General features: G+C 48.1%; 1 protein-coding gene across 2 annotated transcripts in view; it reads left to right on the top strand.

Annotated features, from left to right (window-relative positions):
• The first annotated feature begins 7,428 nt into the window (after positions 1–7,428).
• Positions 7,429–23,882, top strand: part of Plekhh1 (pleckstrin homology, MyTH4 and FERM domain containing H1) — a 50,118-nt gene continuing 33,664 nt past the window's right edge. The window contains exons 1-2 of one of the 2 annotated variants that reach the window (XM_087911701.1): positions 7,429–7,622; positions 16,457–16,608. In XM_087911701.1, coding sequence (XP_087767827.1) covers positions 16,486–16,608 — 123 coding nt within the window. In that variant the 5' untranslated portion in view covers positions 7,429–7,622; positions 16,457–16,485. Of the gene's footprint in view, positions 7,623–7,813; positions 7,833–16,456; positions 16,609–23,882 lie in introns of those variants that run through there. The other variant, XM_087911702.1, reaches the window with a different exon arrangement.

Below are 23,882 nucleotides of genomic sequence, written 5' to 3'. Positions count from 1 at the left end.
TTTATAGAATCTCTGGTCTTAGATACATTCCTACACATGTACACTGCCATTTGATGGGCATGCGTAGCGAATACATCTAGGTATATTTTCAGCATTGCAGTGGGCTATTCCAACACTGAAACCTTTGCTTCCCCAACAAATCACAGTCTTCACAGGAGCGTCTTTTGTTCTTGAGACCCCCGGGTCCATGAAAGTATGAACTCTTGTGTCCAGGAAGCCTGTGCCTTCATGATCAGAACACCCCAGAAGACACCTGAGCATTTCCCCTGTGGAGCATGGTGCAGTGGGAAGGACTTGAAAGAAGCAGCTGACTTGGGACACCCCAAAAACAGTGCCATCCTAGGAAGCTGCCTGTTCTGCTCTGCCTACAATCTCCTTCTGTAAGTGCAGGATCTGTCTGCCATTTCCCTTATGCTATCTGACGGCCGGGCTGCCTCCAAAGGGAAGCAGCTGTATTTCTCTTCTGGATCTGAACTAAGAAATTCAGAGCCTAGGCATCTAGAAATTCCGTGACTAATTTTTATAAGTTTTAAAGATTTATTTTCAATGTTGTGTATGTATATATATCTTAGGGTTTTTATTGCTGTGAAGAGACACCATGACCACAGCAACTCTTAGAAGAAAAACATTTCATTGAGGTGGCTTGCTTACAGTTTCAGAGATTCAGTCCATTATCATCAGACGGGAGCATGAAGGCAAGCAGGCAGATGGTAGTTGAGAGTCCTACATCTTGCAGGCAACAGGAAGTTGACTGAGATACTGGGCACTATCCTGAGCATAGAAAACCTCAAAACTCGCCCCCACGGCGACACAATTCCTCCAACAAGATCATACCCACTCCGACAAAGTCACATCTCTTGATAGTGCCACTCCCTTTGAGAACATGGGGGCCAATTACATTCAAACTACCACAGTGTGTTTGTCTCTGTGTGGGTATGTGCACGTGTGTGCAGGTGTCTACTCAGACTAGAGGCATCAGATCCTGCTGGAGCTGAAGTCACAGGCGGTTGTGAGCCACCTAGTGTGGGCGCTGGGAACGGAACTTGGGTCCTTGGCAAGAGCAGTCTGAACTCCAATAACTGAACCATCTTCCCATCCCCAAATTTCCTTTTAAAAAATGCATTGTCTGGGCTGGAGAGATGACTCAGAGGTTAAGAGCACTGCCTGCTCTTCCAAAGGTCCTGAGTTCAATTCCCAGCAACCACATGGTGGCTCACAACCATCTGTAATGGGGTCTGGTGCCCTCTTCTGGCCTTCAGGCATACATGCAGACAGAATATTGTATACATAATAAATAAATAAATATTTTTTAAAAATGCATTGTCTGTGCCCTCCCCAGAAACGTCAAAGCTCGTATCTGTCTGAGCAAAGCCTCCAGTGAGGTGTGAAGCCGAGTGCGCTCATCCCAGCTCTGAGTTCCATGACTCTATTGCTAGAAGAGTGAAGATGGTCCTTAAGCCTCGCAGCTGAGGAGAGCTCTGCTTTCCATCTTCCCCAGATGCACCCTCTTTTCTCCCTGGCATCCAGGCCCTGACCCACGCCAAGCAAGTGCTCTACCACTGAACTACACTCCTAGCCTTGTCCTCAGTATTTTCCTGTCTGTGCCCCTAGGGTTGTATAAAACGGAATAGGAGGAACTGGGTCTTGACTAGAATCAGTGCCGTAGGCTGCCGGTTCAATTCCCAGGGCTGCAGAAAAGCAAAGGAAAGGAATAGAGACACGATAGGGTTTAAAGTCTTCATCTTGGGTTAGGGATGTGGCTTGGTTGGTAAAGTGCCTCTCTGGCGTGCACAAAGCCCTGGATTCAATCCCTAGGACCATATAACCTGAGGAAGCACTCAAAAGTTCAAAGTCATTTGAGCCCAATCTGGGCGACATGAGACCCTTTCTCAAAAACAAAATATCTCCATTTTAAGCAGAGCTTGAAGCTCCACTGTCGTCTATGTTTGAAGATGGAGGTACACGATGGTCAAGTCGTGAGCTGGTCCTTGGCATGTCTGGGAGTCGGAATGCTGGAGCTCTGGGACCTCTGGGAACCCAAAACGGGCCATTGTGGCCACTAGATGGCACTAGGAGATAGCTTCCTGTTTCTCTCTGGGTCACGCCCAGAAGAGGGAGGACAGGTTAGATCTGAGGTGATCACCGGGGCAGCAGGCAGCCTGTCCAGGAAGGCATGAGGCTGGAGGGAGGAGAATGTGACAGCTTAAGTCGTGACCCGATGAAGGAGATAGCCGCCCTGTTGACTTCTAACTAAACCAGTGTGACCAGACCTATCAATCCCTGAGGTAGGCCCCAAGAGTGACTAAAGGCATGCTCTTTGGAATGGTCAGAAGGGCTTGAGTCCTGGTTTGGCTGCGTATCTCTGCCTTAGTTCAGCTTACTCATACAAGGGAGATAAAAACAGCTTCAGGCATAGCGAGCTGTGAGAACTAAGATGAGTCCTTAGGATGTTTCTCTTCCTGATGCTCTTACTCAAATGCCTTCTACAACACGTAGCAGATACCTGGAGGAACGTGCTCACCCCTCCGTGAGTATTGACATTAAATACGTGTTTCTAAGGGAGAAAATCAGAGCGAGTCTCCTTTGTTCTTAGTGCCCTGGAATGGCTGGCTGTGTCCAAGGTACCTTTAGTGACATTGCCTTTATTCCCATCTGGCAATTCTCGCACTAGTAAGCAGTGTGCTCTGTGTTCCTCCCAGATCCTGGCCCTCCTGAAGTGTCCATCTCAATAGGATAGGAGCCATAAAAACCTTGCATTGGTTTCACAGGTGAACAGAAGCATGGGGACTTGGAACCCCTTCAGATCACAGCAAGAACTGGTACACACAGCCCTGTGTGTTGTGTAGGTCCCCACCCCAGGCCATGCCATAGGACTCTTCCTGTTGGAGAAAACGGAGGCTCAGAGGAGGGTTGACCAGAGAGCATGGTGAGGTCCTGCAAGGCCAGCGGCCAGGGACTGGGCTGTGCTCCACACTCTCCTCCTGGCCCAGACTGAACGTGCAGCAAACATGACTTGAACATATGAAATCAGAATCCTAGTTCCCCAGACCTCTTGCATTGTTATCTCAACCCCAGATGAGCGTGTGGAGGCTGAAGTGGAGTCAAGATGGTGAGGCGGGGATGAGAGAGAGAAAGATGACTTCTTCATTTGTGCCTGTCATCAGCTGAACAGATAACAGTGGTCAGCATCTGCTGAGCATTTTTTAAGTGCCAAGAACTAAGCTAAGTGCTAGAGTAGCAATTTGGATTCTGGAAGTGGAATTCCAGAGATTACATGTTGTCATCTGAACAACATCAACTAAAACTTGATGTTGCCATATATTTACCACGGAGAAGGAGCCAAAGGCCATGGCTAGCCCTGACATTGACTTGAGTTTTCTTGGCTTCTTAGAACCCTAGGGTCTCTCTTCCCTGCTGGAGAATCTGACACCCACTTAGAACTGGTCCCTGTCCAGCTCATCCCTCCCTGAATTGATGTGAGTAGTCATTGTTTCCATCATTGGTGAATGCTGATAGAGAAAGAAGGTTACGTTAAACTGTGAGGTTGAGGCAAGCTCTACAAAGATCTAGAACCGGCTAGATTTACCTGGTCCTCATTTTCTGAGCCCTACAGCCCCCAAAACTCAGCTTCCCTCCTCCCTTTCTCCTGTTCTCAATCCACTGAGCGGCCGCCCCCTGCCTGGCTCCTTCTTGCCCACAGCTGCACTCGACAGATCATTTTCCATTGACATAATGTTGTAATTATATCTGTTCTACCCTGTGTTTCCCTCTGGAGCTGCTATTCTCTGGAGCCATGGCAGAAATGTCAGAATGTGATGTATGGCTTACTAGTCAATACAGATACCAGACAGGTCCCAAGAAAGAGAAAACACAGCATCCTACACAGCCCCAGGCCTGCTGACTCAAAAGGTCAGGGTTGGAACCTGGAATCTATGGTTTTAATCAGTGCCCTTGGGATGTTATAATGTGAGGTCTGACTGGGAATCTGTCTGCCCACTCATCGGGGTCTTCCTTGTCCAGATTCTCTTGCTTGTCCCATCCTTTCTAGTAACCTTCAGGCATCACATTAGTCCTTTCTGCCTTTCTTCCTTCGGGTTTGCTTTTCATTCACCAACAGTTCGGACATGTTTATCGTACGCCAGACTCTAGGGCAGGCCTTTGATCTCCACCTTTTAAATACCAAGTTAGGAAGTAAGTGATTCCTGTTCTACAGAGGAAAAGCCCTGCCTTCCCCACCCTCTGCCTGGCTCCACAGACCATGTGTAGCTAGATATGTGGTCACTGAGTCAGGGCCATCCTGTGTACCCCTCTGGGAAGAGCCAAGAGTCTAGGGTAGGCTTACAGGGCTCTAAAATCTATACCCAGAGTTCACCTGGGTGACATGTGACCTCTTAGCATAATGCTTGGGAAGCAGCAAGTACTTAGGACGGACACATTGGCGAGAAGCTGAATAGATGGGAGAAAAGGGAATACTGGAAGTTAGGAGACCTTTCGCTCATCTGCCTCCAACATTTATTCATCCCCCGCCCCCGTGACTCTCCACCCCTCTCCTCCAGGCCTTCTATCTGACACTTCTCTGCATGCCCAATCACTGCCCTTCCAGCCCACCTTTGGATGGTGACCCCAAACTTCTCAGGCTCAACCCATAATGAGCCTAGCTGCTCTCAGCAGTAAATGACTCTTGCTTCCCTAAGGGCTACCATGCTCTACCCCTGGCTATCCCTACTTCCCCAATCCTAGAAGTCTAGGTTCCTCTCCCCTTTCTCCTCTGCTTGCCCCTCCCTATTCTTCTTCTAAAAGAAGCAGGCAGAAGGGAGGCACTTTGATTTGTGGAGGTTTTAGTAATTCTAGAGTTCTCCTGTTTCTCTGCCCAGGAGAGACAGGAGCCGCAGTACTGTTCTTTAGGAGCAGATTGCTTGTCTTGACCATCCTTCTACCCTCCCACCCCAGACTCATCTGACCTCCAGAAAATATCGTTCAACGATCGACTAACAAAAGCTACCTGCTATTGCTATAGGTACCTGCTAAATGTTAGATATCATATTATCTCATTTGATTCTTTCAGATTTACTTTTTATTTTATCTATGTACGTGTGTTTGTGTGTATGCATGTGTATGCCATGTATGTGTATGCGAGCCCAAGGAGGTCAGAAAAGGGTGTTGATTCCCACAAGCAGGAGTTACAGGCAGTTGTGAGCCACCAGAGAATGTGGGTGATAGGAACTGAACTCAGGGCCTCTAGAAGGACTGCAAGCGCCCTTAACCTCAGAGTCATCTCTCTAGCCCCTCAATTTATTCTTTCTAAAAAAACTTATTTCTTACAACACTTTACAAAAGAGGAATTAACACAGAAAAAAAAATCCAGCGAAGTCACATGACCACCAAAGTGACAAAGTAGGGACTTGAACTGATGCCTCCCCTTCTTTACGGCAGCGCTGTCCGGGAAACCAAGCCCAGCCTGAGATACTCTTACGTTGACTCCAATGGATGTAGTCAACATTCCAGCCTCAGTCTTGTAGTGTGTGTACACAAACAGACTCCTCTACCCCCAGAAGTGGGGTTAGCATCTGAAGTGGTCTAATCACGGACCTGCACTCCAGAGCCTGGTTACATAAGCACTTCAAAGGCCATCAGAATATATGCCCAAGGCCTTAATGTGCTTGAGCGATACTAGAAATAATCTTTCCTTGGTGAAATAAGTGGTTTTCACAACACAGAATCAGCCAGGAAGATTATCTGGGCCCTGCTGCCCTTGAATGAATCGGAGTAGGCCAACAGCCAGCCTGCCTTGAAGTAGGGTAGGTGACTGTTTCGCTTGCATTTGGCTAATTTGGTCTCTGCCATTTTTAATATCTCACCTGTAGGGATGTATAATAGGACCAGTGCCCTCAGCTCCTGTTCCATTGCTGCTAATTCCAGAACTCCACTCCCACCAAGGGGCCAAATTGGTACAGACTGGATTTCATTCTCACCTTCCCAGAGTGCCCTCAGGGATCATTGAAGCCAAGGTGACATTCTTCCCAGCGCTCAGCTCCATCCTTCAGTGTCAGGTCACTTGTAACAAGAAGCTAACAATCGAAAGTTTGTCATTACAAATATAAGTGCATTAATATATCACACTTTGTGTCAACACATGAGAATGTCAGGAGTAAAGAAGCAGGCTGGATGTGGTGGCACACATGTTTAGTCCTAGCATTCTGGAAGCAGAGGCCAGCAGACCTCCACTAGTTCAAGGCCAGGCTGGTTTACAGGGTGAGTTCCAGACCAGCCAGGGCTGTGTAATGTGATTCTGTCTCAAAAGAGAGAAAGAGTTAGAGAATGGGGAGGGGTGAAAAGGAGGGCTGCTTAGTTAGTGTTAAAAGTAGATTGTAAATACATAAACATGGATATAGAGAAACGCATATGAACACAGGAATATGATGTGTGTGAATGAATATGTATATATAATATAATATATATAATATAATATAGACATAGTGACAATCATTGTATTAGGGTAGGGGTGATCGGCCAGACAAAGACCTAATGGGAGAAAGACCTGTATTGTATTTGAAATTCACAAAACCCAGAGGTCCTGCCTATAAAGCTACTTGCACCCACTCAGTTTAACTGCTTTCCTTAGTGCCTGAGCTTCCAAATTTGTGCATGAGACAGCCTGAGGAGGTTTGCCCAGCGGGCAATTCCCCAATTCCCCAGCGGCTTCACTCCCACCCCCAGATTCAGATTTAAACCTGGGGTGGGGCCAGGGACTTTTTTGGTGGGGGTTTGGAGTGAATACTCCAGCACCCACTTGGAGAAACAGGCCCGGGTGGTGTTTTGTTTCTGTTCAGTCTATGGAACTGGGACAGCCAGCTCTGTGTCTTTTCTGTTTTGGTGCTGGGGATCGAACAAGAATCTCCATGAGTTATGCCCAGCCAAAAGAAGTAGTATTCCAAAGCAGAGCCTTCTAGCTCTTTTGCTAGGATCCTTCATTTGCATCAAGTGTCCCATTCCCTCTGGATATGTGATAATTATGATGTGAGTTAGGTATTGCAAAAAGGGCTCCTTGCCTTTCTGACTTCCTGGCCGTCGCCTTTAAAATAAGTAATACATACACAAGCAAGCAAGTTCTTCTGTGAGTTGCAGTGACACACTACCCCCTTCATTCTCCACCAAACTACAAATCAGCTGTGCAGACTGCTCCCAATAACCAGGCGGTACTTTCATACAGGTGGCTAGACACTCGCCGGGCCCTCCTTCCGGGGAAGGGTCCAGTCTTGGGAGCATCCCGCGAGGGTCCCAGCTGTCCGGGGGTCGCAGTGCGCAGCCCTGCCAGCGGCCCCGGCCGCGCCCCGCGGTGGGAGGCTGCGGCTGCTGAGGTCATTTCCTGTGCCTGGCCGCGAGCTGCCCGCCGAGCGCGGTGCGGACACAGCGGGCGCGGCGCTGCAGCCGGCGCCGGGGCGGGCTTTGTGCGGAGCTCCCCGGACCTTTCAGGCTCCAACCTCGGGCCGCCACGCCCACCGCGACCCCTGCTGCCGGGGAGCGGAGACCCGGCGGCCTCCCGGGACTGGGCTGGAGCCGCTGCAGGGCAGCGGCGCGCGTGGCGGCCGGGGGCGCGACGGGACTCCCGACAGCTCACTCAGGTGAGCGGCCCCGGGGACCGGGGCGGGCCGGGCGGGCCGGCGGTGTGCAGCCCGCAGAGGGCGTACGGCGGGGCGGACTGGCCTGGCTCCTCGCGGCGGAGAGGACGACTCCGAAGCAGGTGCCTGCCTACCTGAGAGCCGCGGGACAGGCGCAGGCAACCCGGGGCTTCTGGACACCCGCACTGGGAGGCGGTGGCGAGCCTTCCCGCGGTAGGTCCTGCCTTTTGGGACTGGCTTGCTCCAGTTACTCCTGGGAAGGGGCCCCGGGACGTACGTGCAAGCTTCCTTCCACCTCGGTGCTTGCTGCTCTCAACCCTTCCGCTCCCTTCAGCACCTCGTCCTAAGTGTTTCTGATGTGGTTTCTGGGTGTCTCTCTTTGGAGTCAGGCTGGACTCCTAGTGACAAGTCGGCCAAGCAGAAAAGAGCCCAAGTTGGGCGCTGAGTGACATCAGGGGCTTTGTGTCCTTAGCAGCCTTAGGAATACGGAGGGTGGCAGAGGCAGCGGAGACCCTCCTGTGAAAATGGCATGGTCTCCTTGTTGCTCCTTCAGCTTCTGCTGTGAATCCACCTCAGAAAACTTACTCTGACAAAGTCTCGGTTCCAGGAGAACGCTCGAAAGATCGTTATTTGAGTCCCCCCACCTCCCCGCATGGGATAGCTATCAGTTCCTCAGGACCAGACTTTCTAGACTACCATCTGTGTCAGACACTGTGTGGTGCCAGCTGTCGTCGCTCAGTTCATTCGTCTGCTCGCCTTCCACTGTGCAGGAGGAAACTAGGACTCGGAAAAATTGTGTATTGCCCAAGGTTATAGTGAAAGACTGTAAAGGTCACATAGAGATGAGACTCAAACTTTCACATTTTAAATTCCAAGTGTGAGATTGTCTGTTGCCCTCCCCTGGCTGCCTGAGGGACCTACTCAGAACTGGGCTGTGATGCTGTTCACCTTTTTGGTCCCTAATTTAGGGAAATGAGCAGTCAGCCTTCTGGCTGAAAAAGTCACCAGCAACAGGAGAGAAGTGTGTTTCTCTCATTTCACTCTCTGTGGTGTATTTTTTCCTTTCTTCTCTTCTTTCTTTTTATTTCTCTGTCACACCGGTCCTCCCGCCTCAGCCTTTCTAATGCTGACGGTATGGCAACTCATCCCTCTTTATTCTCCGTATCCCCACAAGGCTGTGCATCTGTATTGAAATCTGTGCTCCTCACAGTGGAGAATGCTTTATGCATGTTGACGTTGAGGGGTGTAAGGTGTGCGGGGATCCCCTGCCTCACTGCAGGCTGTTGTTGCTGAGCCACCATCCTGCCTTCTCTGGATGACCAATAAGCTGTCTAACCCTGTCTTGCCCTCTACCAATAGCCAGTTCCAAACTGATACTGTGGCCTGGCGTGGGGGCCCATCCCCATGATCTTAGTAAGCTGAAGAAGGGTAAGGAAGGGGGTCGCTGAGTCTACCATGTAGCAAGTCCCAGGTCAGCCTAGGCTGCATAATAAGACCCTGAGAGAAAAGCAAAAGCTGAAGTCTGAGTTGGAGAACAGGCACTTAACTGTTGGCTGAAGGATGAGTTAGGGGAGCCTCAAGGGAGAGCACTTTACAATGTTTATTACTTAATCCTGTGAGTCCCATCTCTAGGACTGTCCTTCATATAGATACTGATACAGATAAAGTGAGGTATATTCATTGAATATTCATTGTAGTAATGTTTGCGTTTATTTTAGCAAAAGGTTGGAAAGAACTCAAATGTCCATCAGCAAGGGATTCTTAAGTAAGATCAGGTAATAACCTCGCAATAGGATGCATTAAGGCTCTCGAAAAGCCTGGGGGTTAGGAACACAGTGAGGATGTGTGCTGGGAGGAAGAGCTCTGAGTTCTTCCCTTAAGTACAGTGGAGAGAATCAGACTACAGAAACGGCGCAGCAGTTAAGAGGACTTGCTGCTCTTCAGGGGATTTATGCTTGGTTCTCAGCACCTGCATCCATGGTAACTTCAACTCCATTCCATATAACGCCCTCTTCTGGCTTCTGTGGACACCAGCACACACATGTGCATACACACACACACGTATATATATATATATATACATGCTGTGAGTGTGGGGGGGGCATATATATGTATGCCTGTACTCTGGGTAGATCTAAAAAAAAAAGAATTGCTGCAGAAATACGGGGCTGGGAAGGAATATAAGCCTTGCACCTTTTATTCTCTTTTCAATACTGAAAAATAAAACCACAATATAAATTGTTAAAAATTGCCACGTGTGGATAGCAGTGAACATATTCGTGAACTGCATGTCCTCATGTGCCCGGGGACCTGCTGGTTTGCTTTTTTGTTTGTTGGCAGCCACATCGAGCTGTCAGTTCTTGGCTGCTTACAGACTCAGCAGGGGTCAGATGAAGATAATCCTCTTAAATCTCACCCCTTCCTCTCTTCTTTTCCTCTGTGGCAGATCCAGAACCCAAGTACACACAGCCCTGGAATCGCTGTCCCGCCACGGCCTCACCGTGCTAGTCTGGGCTGTCCTAGAACTTGCGTCCTCCTGCCTCTAGCTCTCAAGTCCCAGGATTATAGGACACCACACCCAGGTGGAAATATCCTTGTTTGTTTGAGACAAAGTCTCCGTAGCATAGGCTGTCCTGGAATCTGAGGCTGTTTCCCTGCCTCAGCCTCCTTGCTGGGATTACAGGTCTGAACTACCCTGCCCAGCTTGAAATTGTTGTTTTGATGGTGAAAGAGTTAAATGTTGACAGCTTCATGGTTCTGAACGGATATCACTGCTCTCATTTTCAAATATTGCTGTCAGTTTCAAAGTGGAATGGAGGACCAGAGAAGTTAAGCGGACGGATTATTCAGTGTCTGAGTCAGTGTTCAGGCCCAGGCAGTTTGGCCTCAGCCTGGGATCTTCAGCGCCATGCTGTTTCTCCCTTTGGTATTTAGGCTCTCCAGGGCTAGGGCATGTCCCTGCCTCCTTTACCTCCTCTAGCACTGTCTGAAGGGCGATGCTCACACCCAGGAGAGCTGGAGGGTTTGCTGCCGGTTGGCTCAGAGGGCAGTGCTGAGATCAGAGGGGTCCCCATGTCTGCTCATCATCTCCCCGCAGATGCATCCGAATGAGGCGCGGAGGCCCTTCCTTGCCCACAGCTGGCCTTTAAAAGAGCAGCACTCACATTACATAATAGTCCATCCTTAGACGTGGACGTCACATGGGGTCCTCATATACCCTCACAATCTGGAAATGAGAGGCTACACCATCCTTTTCTCTCTTTATCTTTCTTCCTTCCTTTCTTTTTTGTCTTGCCTATTCCTTCCTAGTGATCCCTCTGCCTCAGCCTCCAGAGTGCTGGAATTACACATGTGCACCCCCTGGCTTTCTTTGCCTTCAGGTAGTGCTATAGGAAGCATTGCTTTCCTGGGTCTTCAGTGGCCAGACTTGAAGGCTTGCACGACAGGAGATCCTTAGCAGTGTTTCTGCTTCAGTGTTGCACATAGGAGTTACCAAAAGTTGGCTTAATTGAGTTAAATCTCAACATTTTCTGTATTTCTGCCTAAATCCTCAAGTTTACCCCAGGGATCTCAAGGGCAAGTTTCTGTTTTCTCTGTTACAGACTGAGTCCAAAGTCACCAAACTGCTGCTGTGTCTTTTTCCCACAACCTATTCTACCCCCAGCCCTTGCCTCTATCATGCCCCTGTGGGCCTCTATGACTGGGATTGCCGAGCTTCAGGACAGCAGGTAGGGCCCTGGCAATCATCAGGTCCATCTGTTGTGCACTCAGCCTTCTGGGCTCCAATAAAAGTAAAAGAACAGGTTTTAGAAGAATGGCCATGGGGTGATGAAGCTGTTGCTGTGTGAGGCACATGAGAATTTATTACGCTAGTCTCCTTACTTAGTTTCTGTTTATCCTTGAACATCTTTTGGGGTGGTGCAAGTGCAAGAACACTTAACAGGTCAAGTTCGGTTTATTAGACCTTCCCATAACATTTCTTGTTTTATAGCTGTTGGTCCTACCACCTGCTTTAGCCTTGAGAGCCCCGGGCCTTTGACTTGGCGGTAGATACCTTATTCTAGATCTGATTCCAAACCCTTAAATCCCCTCACATGCCCCGGCAAGCCTAGCACGAGCCCTAGCTTTCTGAGGACTTGTCAGCATCCCTAAGGCAGGGAGGAGAAGAAACCAGATCAGTTGTTGGTCTAGATCTATGAAGCCCTGAAGCCACTCAAATGGAGAAAGCTCTCCTGAGTGTAATCTTGGATATCAGGGCCAGGGGAACTGGAAACATTTCACTTCCAGAATTCTAGGAGACAGATAATCCAGCATTTTCCCGGTCCCCACAGAATCTCTGGGGCAGTTGGGACAATCAAAAGAAGGACTTAAGTATTTAAATCAAACTCTATTCATCAAATGTCCTGTGTCCTGCCTCCCACCACTGGGTTCTTCTGGGTGTTTTAGTTCTTAGCCTGAACTAGAGAACAAGACTCCTCAAGTCCTAGTCTCAGATCTGCCACTTTTCCTGTTTGTCGGATGAAAAACAGAATTTCCCCAAAGGACAAGGAGCTTCCACCGTAAAGCCTCCCAGTTTCTCCCAGCCCTCCTAGGCTCTGTTTGTCTCCACAGCAGTGATCTTAGCTCAGATAAGATCATGTTTTGTTTTCGTCGTTTGTCTTCCTGCTTGTTCCAGTTGGTCCCAGTCTTTTGAAGTGGGAATGACTGGGAGGTCACAATGTCCCCATTGTCTAGGATGACACTTCTGGGCTTAGGTCATGTGTCCAGTGTACAGAGGATCCCAGAGCCCAAAGAATCGGGCCCTAGACCTATCAGTGGTGTGATTGTTCAGCCCTTCTCCCGAGGTCTGCTCACGTGACTAGTGTCTGAGCCTGCGGAGGTTTGTAGCGGCAGAATATCTGAGTCTTAGATGCCAAGGAAAATCTGGGCTATAGGTTTACCTTCGTGCTAAGGCTTTTGAAAGATATTCGGAAGTACTTTTCTTGTTCTTAATAATTTATCTTACTCTTTGTAGGATCAGAAATAGAATGCCCGCCACCCCTGCCCCACCACTGCCCCACTCAGACCTGGTGCCTTAAGTATGTTACGCAAGCAGGTATATTGCTGTATTGCTATTGCTTGTGACCTGTACCACCGGCCTCTTTCCTTTTTTTTTTTTTTTTTTTTTGGTAGATGGGATTTGGAAACAACCCCAGCAGCCCCACTGCTGACCAGCTATGGAACTGTGTGTTGAAGTTACTCAGACTCTGTTCCAGATGACCTTCTGTTTGTGGTCAGTCGTGGCTTCCTGCAGTTTTTAGGTTGACCTGAGGGTTAAAGAAACTGCAAGTGTCTGCCATACAATAAGGACCCAAGAAGTGACATTTATTTGTGAAGCTTAGCGGGAGAGAGGCCTAGTGCAGGCAGAGGCAGGCAGATCTCTGTGAGTTCCAGGTCAGCCAGGGCTACACAGAGAAACTGTGTCTCAAAAACAAAACAAAAAGACAAACACAAAACATAATGGGAGAAACCAGTTAATCCAAGCCAAGTGTGAAGGGAGAAACCACATTGGTGATTAGTCAAGCAGGCGACTCACTATTGCTCTCGGGTAGTGCTGCTATCTGGTGACAGCCCAGAAAACCTCTGGGTTTTCAGAGGAAGGGGATTTCAAAACACAACACATTTTATTAAAGAAATTTCCAAGCATAATTAGACCCGTATAACAAACTTCCACAGGCTTACTATCCAGTGTGACAAACTTCCACAGGCTTACTATCCAGTGTGACAAACTTCCACAGGCTTACTATCCAGTGTGACAAACTTCCACAGGCTTACTATTCAGTGTGACAAACTTCCACAGGCTTACTATTCAGTGTGACAAACTTCCACAGGCTTACTATTCAGTGTGACAAACTTCCACAGGCTTACTATTCAGCTTCCCAAACCATCAGCAGTCAGGACTTGGGTGGGAGGGCACTTAGCACGCAGGAGTCCCTAGGTTCAAGTCACAGCAACAAACACAGACATACACACATTTGTTACTATTTTTTAAACAATTTTAAAAATACTTTGAAATTATAATTATATCACTTCCGTCTTCCCTTTATTCCCTCCAAACTCTCCCATGTATCCTCACATAATCCTTTTCAAATTTATGGCCTCATTGTTTTTACGTGCGTTCGTGTACATGTGACCCTGTTCATGTCACAGCTGCCACTATTTTCTTTAACTTTTATGTGTATGGGTGTTTTGCCTGCATGTGTGTCTGCATCACACGCACGTCCACCTTCCTGCTCACCCTGTGCCTCTGTCTCCAAGCTCAGCTGTCAGCAGGAGCTTCTGGAAGGGAAGATGGCTGAGCTATCTCTCCAGCCTCAAATTGTCACGATTTTGACTATTATGACTTGACATGGTGTTTTATCATTTTCCCTGAAAATCCTGTATGACACTTAACAGGCGATGCTAAGGAACACTGTCGACCTCGAACTATTAAGTCATTTCTTAAAGTGATTTGGTATTCAGGTGGCCGTTTCTCACGGTTTGGCCAGGCCTTGTTTTTGCTTGGTGCGGAGAGCACCAATGGTGGGAGAAGACAAGTCCTGATGCTCCTCACACCCTCCGGCTTTCCTCTCCTGCTCGCCCCACTCCCCACACCTCTGCCCCCAGGCTCGGGCACACCCACACCTGCTTCTTTTCTCATGCTAGACCCAGTTTTTATTGTCTAAACTACAGGTAGGAGGCATCTGGGTAGATTCCCCTGACTGGGGTTGTGAAAGGCTGGAACAAGACATCTAGAAGTCTTCTGACCTGCGTCTTCCCACTTGAAGGGGATGGGAGAACAAGAGTTTGGTCTCAGTCAGGATGAACTGATGACACTGGACAAGATCTCAGCCAGACAGCAAAGTGTCAAGGAAACCCAAAACTTATTTCCCGTCCACCCTCAGCCCACCTAACATACACAAAGATAGAGAATCAGGACTAGAGTGGGAACCAGAGCTCTGTCTCCAGTTAGCTGGGCGACCTTGGATGAATCTGTTTTTCACTTTAAGGTTTACCTAAACACCAAGGCCCCCCACCCCCTGTACTCAGCCCTTTCCCTGCATCTATTTATCCACATGTCAATTGTGCATGTGTTATAGTGGAAAACTTCAAGCCAGGGACTTCTGCTTCCTCATCTGCAGAACCTAGGATGGCATCCAACAGCATGGCAGTTGAGTAGATAATTAAGTGAAAAACAAGAGAACCCTATGTTTCACCTCTTGCCCCAGTTGGAAGAGATCTCATCAAGAAAGCAGGTGGCAGCAATGCTGGTGAAGTTGCGGGGCAAGAGGGACCATTAGCCACCACTAATAGGAAAGTAAATATGAACTAATGTGATATAGAAATCATGGCAGGAGTTCACGGACCTCCGCCCCTAACTGAGGAGCTAGGGACAGTTTTCTTTGAGGGCGTGGCCCCTGGTAGGGACATCATGCTCCCATGGATGGCTGCACACCCAGAAGTATATGAGCACCATGAATTACAGTCAGGTCATATGTTAAAGTGTAATAAACATTAAAAATAGAACTTCCAAATGACCCAGCCATGCTACTCCTGGGCACATTCCCAGGAGACTCCATGTCCTACCACAGAGACACCTGCTCATCCGTGTTTCTCATTGCACTGTTTCTAATACCAAGGAAATGGGACCAGCCTGAATGCTCAGCGGATGAGCGGATAGTGAAAATGTGGCTTATGCCAAATGGAGTTTTGCTTGGCTATAAATAAAAATGTGATTGTGCAATTTGTAGAAACATTGATAGATCTGGATATTACTATATTAAGGTGACCTTGACCTAGACTCAGAAAGGCTTCTATCTTATGCGTGGATCTTAGCTTTCAGCGTCTGTGTGTGTGAGTAGGTTTTGAGCACGTGTGGGTACAGGCCATTACTGTAGAGTGCCGTCATCCAAGTTTAAGGGCCACCGTTTCATCCCAACAGCTGTGACTGTTTGCAGGTGCCCCCCCAGGGTGGGGCTGTTGACTGTTGACATTCTCCCATGGAAGGAGGGCTCGGGAGGGTCCTTTACCCCTCCCCCGAGATTCCTGAAGGTCTTGTCTCACCTCCTGGACAGTTGTATGTAATTATGCCTTCGTTTCACACGCCTTGTGGTGCTAGCGTATGTAGACAGGAATGTTAACTGGGGTGAGGAGAAGCCTCTATGCAGCTATGGGGACGCTGTCACCCATGCTGGAGCGCAAGTGCTTTGTGGTGGCCCACATTTCTCTAAGTACCCCTTTACCCCTGCTCTGGGTAAGCCTGATAAATTCCCTGGCTTCCCAAGTTGGTCTTTGATGGGATTATCTTGGGTTTGTTGGTGGTGCCCTCTAAGGAGGGAGTTGGCGTTTGTTTACATCTCCCCAGGGAGGGAAGGAGTTCCAGCAACAGTTGTGAAACCAGAAAGGGAACAAGAGAGAGAGGAAAGGTGTTGAGGAAGGGAGGGGCAATAGTGTGCGGGTGACATGTACTGGAAAAAGGTGCTCGGGCTCCAAGTGGGGGCCGTGCGAAAATGCCACAGTAAAACCTAATGCTTTGTATGCTAATTAAGAGGATTTAAAGCCCTGAGAGAAACTCTTCCTAAGATCACTCACTGAAATACATTAAAACTGCCACAAAAAGAGAAGGAAGCCGGGTTCTTCTGAAGGTGTCTCAGGTTTGTCCTGACGTGGTTCCGCCTCCTGGTCCTGAGGCTGGACACCCTGGGCTGGGAGAAGAGGGATCCTCCTTTTCCACACCCTGCTTTCTCTGCCCTTCGGTCTTCTCCTCTTCCCCCTTCCCTCTCATTCCTCCTGCTCACTCTCAGCCTTCCCTTTCTCAGTGTGCTCCCAGGAATACCTGGACTCCAGCATGGCAGAAGTCAAGATGGAGGTGGCCAGCGTGGACTGGCAGAAACGCTGCCTTTCCCTGGAGACCCAGCTGTTCCGATTCCGCCTGCAGGCCAGCAAGATAAGGGAGCTGCTGGCTGACAAGGTGAGTCCCCTGTAGAGCAGGAAGTTCCCTCACGCCAGGGATGGGGCCAGTAGCCAATGTCAGGTCCAGAGTTGAGAGGGCAAGTTGGGGAACGTGAACTCCCATTAAGACTTTGCCGTGTTTTTTTATGGAAAATGAAAAGTAGCTTTTTTTTTTTTTTTTTTTTTAATTCACTAAGCTTTCATCCGACATTTCTCCTGACTCGGCCACCTCAAGTGCCACACACTAAAGAATGATACAGTCGAGCTGGGTATGGTGTGGCACAATTTAAATCCCAGCACTCAGGAGGCAGAAGCAGGCAGGGCTCTGTGAGTTCAAGACCACTCCCCGGAATTTGAGACCCACCTGGGCTACACAGTGAGACCCTGTCAGAAACGAACAATTAAAATTTTTTTTAAAAAAAGGTCCAACCATCTTGGTCCTCTGTCACTTTGATCCCTCCTGGCTCATCTCCACCGTTACTTCTTTTACTATTACTCCTATGGCTAACATTAATTTTGTTCTCACTGTGGGCTGGATGATTTTTTTTTTTTTTTAGGAGAACAATAAAAATCTCCACTCTCCTTGCCCATCCCCTATAAACCGATGAGCCTCAGCAAAATGCCCGATTTTCTAGGGACACCAGATAAGCTTTGGAGTCAGCCCTGCCTGGCTCTCCACCTGTCTGGCTGTGTGAACTTCCACCTCTCAGTCATTTTGAGACTGGTATCTAATGGCTTACGGGAGGGTCGGGCGCTAAGTAATGAGAACAGGTGTTATCTTTATACGCTTAGGTCGGTTGGTCTGCACAGCTCACCTCTTTGGTCACATTTCTCTGGGAAGATACATTCAAGTGGCTAACTCTCATTTAGGGAGTGGAAAGCTGCAGTTACGATGTATTTGTGTAGGAACACAGCAGGTGAGTGAGTCACCCGTTCTCCTGGCGGTTCTGATTATAGTATCAGTGTGCTTAGCTAACGCTTTCTTAGTACAAAGGTAAAGTTCAGCTCACCCTTTTAGGTAAGGTCCAAACCTTGATTAATAAAGCTGGAAAGAACGGAACCCATGACCTGGCCATCTGACAGTCCTGAACCCTGAAGTGTGGGAAAGCCCAGTCAGTGGTGTCACTTTCGGCATTCCCGGGGCTGAGGTGTGGCCTCGGACTAGCTTGGACTTGAATTCGTGAACCTCGGGTCTATTGGCATCACTTTCTTAGTTCAGACAGCACAGGGTTCCTGTGGGTGCCAGCCAGATACAGCCAGTGGGATGGTAAGACTTTAGGCACCTGAGGGAGAGGGTCGTAGGTCTAAGGATGGTGTGGTCAGAACCACTTGGCCAGAATCACCTGGGGGGCTGCTTGCTTAGAATGGCTGTTCTTGGGTCACTTCGGTCCTCTTGTTCTAAGTCTCTGGGGTGCTTTAGTAATCTGTGACTGACAGGCTGCTAGAAAATGGTTTTGCCACTGTAAAGTTTGAGGACCTTGCCTTAGGCTGTGGCATTTGGGGAGAAGATAAAGGAAAGGTAACTGGGATACACTCAGCTAAGTGGAATGGAACACATCTCGGGAAAGGCTTCTGTTTTGAAAATACAACAGAAAGGCCGCAGATAAACAACACAAAGGGAGAACCCTGAATAGAGCACAGTAGGAACCCTGGTGGGGGGGGATGCTGAAAAGAGCAAGAGCCCTCCCCAGAGAGGAAAGAGGGACCAAGCAGGGTGCTCAGTCTGAGCGCCTGAGTGAGGTGGGGTAAGTGACCAGCCTCCCCTTCCTCACGTAAGGTTTCAGGCTGGAGGTTTTACATCTGTGGAGTCAGACGAGGTTTGGTGCCTGGAGCTAAAACTGAGTATCCCGTGTAATCCGGACTACTTAGAATTAACAAGGTAGATGGAAGTAAGAGAATCAGCCCCCCAGCACCAAGAGATAGCCACAGCTTCTCAGACTTAAGGCTCTGGGAAGAACAGTTTTACTGTTATATAGCTGATTTAAGAACCTGAGTTCTGGGTTGAGGGGACACAGGAGAAACTTGTAGGAACAGACTCACAGTTTCTTTGGAGGAACAAGACTTCAATCCAGACCAGGAGCCCCCAGGAATCAAAATGAGCCTTAGTGAAGACGGATGTGTTACCCAAAATGACTAGTGCCTGGGGGGAGGGGGTGGTCTGTAGTTAGTAGGAATTCACATACACAAGAAATAACTGGTCTTCGAATGATAGACCCATGGACAAGAGACTATAAATTAATTCATTAAAAACTACTGATGACAGAATAAAGAAATTGAAAACTTGAGACAAGAACAACACAGTATCCAAAAGGACCAGGCAGATGAAAACCAGGTAGACCTTTGAGAAGTGTTCTCCTTGGAATGGGTTTTTCAGTGGCTAGATTGAACATCAGGCTGGCACCATAGGATAGGCTGTGTCTGTTAGCAGGTATCAAACCTAGGGCCTTATGCATGGAAGGCAGGTGCTCTGCCCGGACGATAGGAACAGGCAGAGACCACCAGGAAAACCTCTAGGAAGACAACACAGAAAAAGAAAGACACAGCAAGATGTGAGTGCTAGGACCATGAGCCTGTTCCAAATCCCGCTCTATAATGGCCCTGGAGAAGGACATGAAGGAGAAGGATTATTTGAGAAAATTATGCCTAAAAACATTCCAAACTTAATAAGAGAGGTGAAGCCACAGATTCAGAAGGCAGAAGGAATGAGAACAGGATAAAAAAACTTGAACATCACTGTCTTCTGTTTTAACTATTTAATAGTGTGATTGCTGTAAGAAAGAACACAACAGCTTAGACCAGACAGGTGCTGTGTCTGTCATGTGTAGATTCCCAGGCAAGAAGCAATCCAGCCCTGAGCTTAAAGGTGGTTCATCCTGATGCCCACAGCCCCACTCTTGCCTTTTAAGTGTATGACCCAGAGGTTGCGTTCCTTCTGCCTAGATCTCACTGGCCAAGTCTTAGTCATGTGGTTATTACTCAGCACCAAAGGAGGCTGGGAAATGCCTTTATTCTCAATAGCCACGTGCTCAGCTAAAACTTAGATGTTTTGTTCTCTAGAGAGACGCCATCACACATCAGTTGTTCCCCTCCCTCCCCTCCCTCTTTCTCATTGTATGGAACTAGAAATGGAACCCAGGACCTCATACATGCTAGACAAGCACTCTGCCACCAAGTTACCTCCTCAGTAGTCAGCTGTCTTTGAGTCTAGAATAATGAACGTGATAATGAATAAAACTAGGTTATACATTAACTTTCAGATCACCACAATGAGGAATTGAAATTAAAGGCTACAAATAGAAAAGGGGACTATAGCCATTTATGGTGGTGCATGCCTGTAATCCCAGTGCCCAGGAGGTAGAAGCACAAGGACCAGGTCAAGGTTGAATTACATGAGACCTTGTCTCAAAAAACAAACAGAAGAGGAAAGGGTCTATAGAAAGGCCAAAATGGTAGAAGTAAATCTAAATATATTACTCATAGGAGACATATATATATATATGTACACACACACATCAAACTACTGTGTATACAAGTATATAGTAGTTTGATGTATATATAAGTATATATACTTAAATATACATATAGTATGTATTTTGATGCATATGTATACTTGTATATAATATATATTATAAGTATATAGTAGTTTGATGCATATATATAAATACATAGTAGTTTGATGTATGAAAACTGGGAAGTGTTCTAGTCAGGTGCTAGTGTGCACCTGAAACGGCTGTACTCAGAAGACTGATGCATTGTTCTAAAGCCACATGAGGGTATCAGCTAGGCTACGAAACCTTGGCCTTCACCTCTGCTCCTTTATCCAGTGTTGACACTCACTTTTGGGGTGCTGGGAATCAAGCTCAGAGCTTTGCACATGGTAAGCAGTGCTTTATTCTCTTGAGTGATACCTCCAGCTTTGGGGGGTTTGTTTTTAGACAGTCTCACTGAGCTCAGGCTGACTTCAAACATCTGAGTAGCCAAGGATAACCTTGAACTCCCGATTCCTCTGCCACCACTTCCCAAGTGCTGGGATTGTAGGCAGGTACCGCCACAGCTGGCTTGAGCCCCTCCCTTTTCAAAGGGACAGGGGAGACCCAGGGTGATGTGGTTCTTAGCTCAGGTAACCCTTGGGCATGACAGTGCTGTGCTTGGGTGTAGGAGACGTCCTGCTGCTCCTGCTGCCGTGGGGCTGGTCTTTCACAGGGTTGCCGCGTGTGGCAAGTTGCTGTGGACATGGGGAGTTGAATACCAGACAGGTGCCAAGTGCTTTTCATCAGGTTGCTTTGGCCAAGTTCTAGGGAGCTTATGACTCTTAACTGCAGCTGGTGAAAGCAGATCCTTGACAGCTGCGTAAACCTGACACCTCCTTGGCTGGCACGTCACTACAGACCCACACGCTGAGAGGAGAGCTGAGGACATGGTCTTAGGGAACCCTCGAGAGGAAGAGCAGAGCCCAGAGAAAGGGCGGCCTATCCCCAGAGCCGGATTTCACAGCTCCAGGTGTGTGTCTTAAAGGCCGCGCCGCGGAGAAGACAGATGCACTGCTGCTCCTGGAGAACGGGCGTTCAGGGAAAGGAGAGTCGAAACTTCAGTGATGTCAGCTTGATTACACCTGTGAGCACTCCAGCCGCGGTGGGGAAAATCTGTTTTCATAAAAACAGGAGCATTGAAAATGTCTCTCCATTCAAGGCCAGCGTTGGTAATTGATGGGTACAGAAGAAGCATGGATAGGCACCGTGCTTTTCTTCTTAAAAGGCTCTGGGTGTGGTCATGCACCTTTAATCTCAGCACTCAGGAGGCTGAGGCAGGAGGATCGTGAGCTTGAGGACAGCCTGGGCTACATAGGTAGACGCCCCATCTCACAAACCGAACCAAAGTGAAAGTTCTTTCACGTTTTGTTTTATTTTTGTGTGTCTGAGTGTTTTGCCTACGTGCATGTGTGTGCCTGCCGAAGTCAGGAGTGGGAATTGGATCCCCTGGAACTGGACTTACTGGCAATTATGAACCACTGTGTGGGTGCTGGGAATCAAACCCTGGTCTTCTGCAGGAGCAACAGGTGCTCTTAACTGGTGAGCTATCTCTCCAGCCCCTTGAAAGTTCTTTTCAAAGAGGGGGGACTGAAGACGTGGAGCCAGGGTCACTCGTGCAGAGGACCTGAGTTCAGTTCCTAGTATACTTCCCTGGCAGCTTGTAACTGCCCGTAAATCCAGTGCCAGGGGATCTGCCTTACAGCTTCCACAGGCACCAGACACTCAGGTGGTGCGACACATATATTCAGGCAGTAATGCATACATATAAAAAAGTAAATCTTTAAAGAAACGGGGTGAGGAAACCCAGACGTTCTAGATGTTTAAAATGTTTCAATGTTCAGAAACTAGTTTTAGGAACCCCTTCTCCCGCAAAAAGGGATATAGAAAGAAGTGAATGCAATTTCTCTTGAGTGCCAAGTATCCAGAAAGATAATGGCAGGGAGGGTTGGCAGCAAAGGACCATTGGCAGCTGTGGAGTGAAGCTGCTTGCCCATGGCTGACAGGGGGTGCCTTGCTCTAAATGGTCTTACAGTTTCTTCTGGGTCTAACCAATGCTGGCCACTCTTGTCCCAACTGAAAATGCTTTATCAGGAGGTAAGACAAGTTTTCCCATGGGGCAAAATTAGAACATGTCAGACAGTTGTGGAAGGTTATAAATGTGAATTATCATTTCCCATGGAAAGCTTGTGCCTTCTGAGCTATAGGGCAGACATCAGGACCACAGTTTAGCCTTCTGGGAAACCTGCTGAGGAGCCAAGACCTTCCCTCCCATTCAATATTTCACTGTACTCTAAAATACTCCCAGTCTTTGTGCTGATTATACTCAACACTGGTTAGCCAAAGCAAACAGGAACTTGATTAGGACCAGAGCAGCAGGAGGGTCTTCATTCTGTCCAACAGCCATGACATGGTGAGGCGTACACTTCTGCGCAGCTCCCTGGCCTCAATCTCTTGACTTCAGGCTTTAGAATTGCAGAGATTTAACCTGCTCAGTGCTGAAGGGAGAATTATTTAATCCTGAGTTGGTCAGCACCACTATCTATCACCCAGCCCTTCTCTCCAGCCACTTAGTAGAACTTCATGGGCTGGACAGCCACTTCTATGACTGTAGTATTGTTCTGTGCTGTGGAAACTGTCTGAAGGTAGGGAGCTCCAGGACTGTTCTAGAGCCCAGGACTTTCTCAGGTTTAAGAAAGCCCACCAGACTCTAGCTGATGCCCGAGTAGCACAACCAACCCTCTCTCTTAGCTTGAGTTGAGGGTTTGGTCACGATGACTCAACTCAGTAAAGGAGGAAGTGCATGAAACCTTGCTCCTTCTCACTTGATGGGAGACCTGTGGGGTATAAATCTGAGTTTTACTTAGACCTTTGGAGGAACATCCCACCAACTGCTCCTCAGATGCAGTGGATACAGAAAGTATTCTTTCATTTTTAAATAATTCATTTATTTTTATTTTGTGTGCATTGGTGTTTTGCCTGTGTGTATGTCTGTATGGGTGTGTCAAGTCCCCTGGAACTGGAGTTACAGACAGTTGTGAGCTGGCATGTGGGTGCTGGGAATTGAACCTGGATCCTTTGGAAGAGCAGTCAGTGCTGTTAACCACTGAGCCATCTCCCTAGCCCCCTAGAAAGCATTCTTGATCCTAGAAAAGATGGGCAAATGAATAAGAGAAGGACAGCCTCAGAAAAAAGATCCTCAGGTCCTTAAACATGACTTGTGGCTCTGGTGTAACATCCCCTGTCCCACACTAACAGGGCTCCTTCCCTTCCCTTTACACCTTTGCTCAAGGAAAGTGTGATTGCAGCTGAGGTAGGCCCATGAAAAGACACAGGGAATTGCTTACTGTCTGGTAAATATCAAGCCAGGATCTAGGTCATGGGAGAGAAGGTTGAGTATCGAGAGAAGTCGAATCTTCGGTGAACAGTGAGGTGAGGACTAGAGCTAAGAAAGTAGGGGACACTGATTCTATCCCGCTGCAAAGATGACAAGGATGAGGTATGTTTCAGATAGATGAATAGGGATGGATGGAGGGAAAATGTCTGGCACTATCTCAGGAAAGGCACAGGACCCTTGACATGAGAGTCAGTCAGGAAAATTTGTCCTTTGCATAAGTGGTTTATGCAGCACATAGAGGGGTCACTTGAGGGAAAACCTATACTCCACCTGCTAAGCTACGAGCTTGAGCTTGTGGCGCTGCAAAGGAATGCCCTGTAGGCCACGACCTGTTCCGGAGGCTGCAGCTTAGATCTGGTCCCTGAGGAG

Source organism: Myodes glareolus, chromosome 11 (genome assembly GCF_982192425.1).
Source record: "Myodes glareolus chromosome 11, mMyoGla1.1, whole genome shotgun sequence".
NCBI classification, from domain to species: Eukaryota; Metazoa; Chordata; class Mammalia; order Rodentia; family Cricetidae; genus Myodes; species Myodes glareolus.
This window is presented reverse-complemented; position numbering and strand designations above follow the sequence as displayed.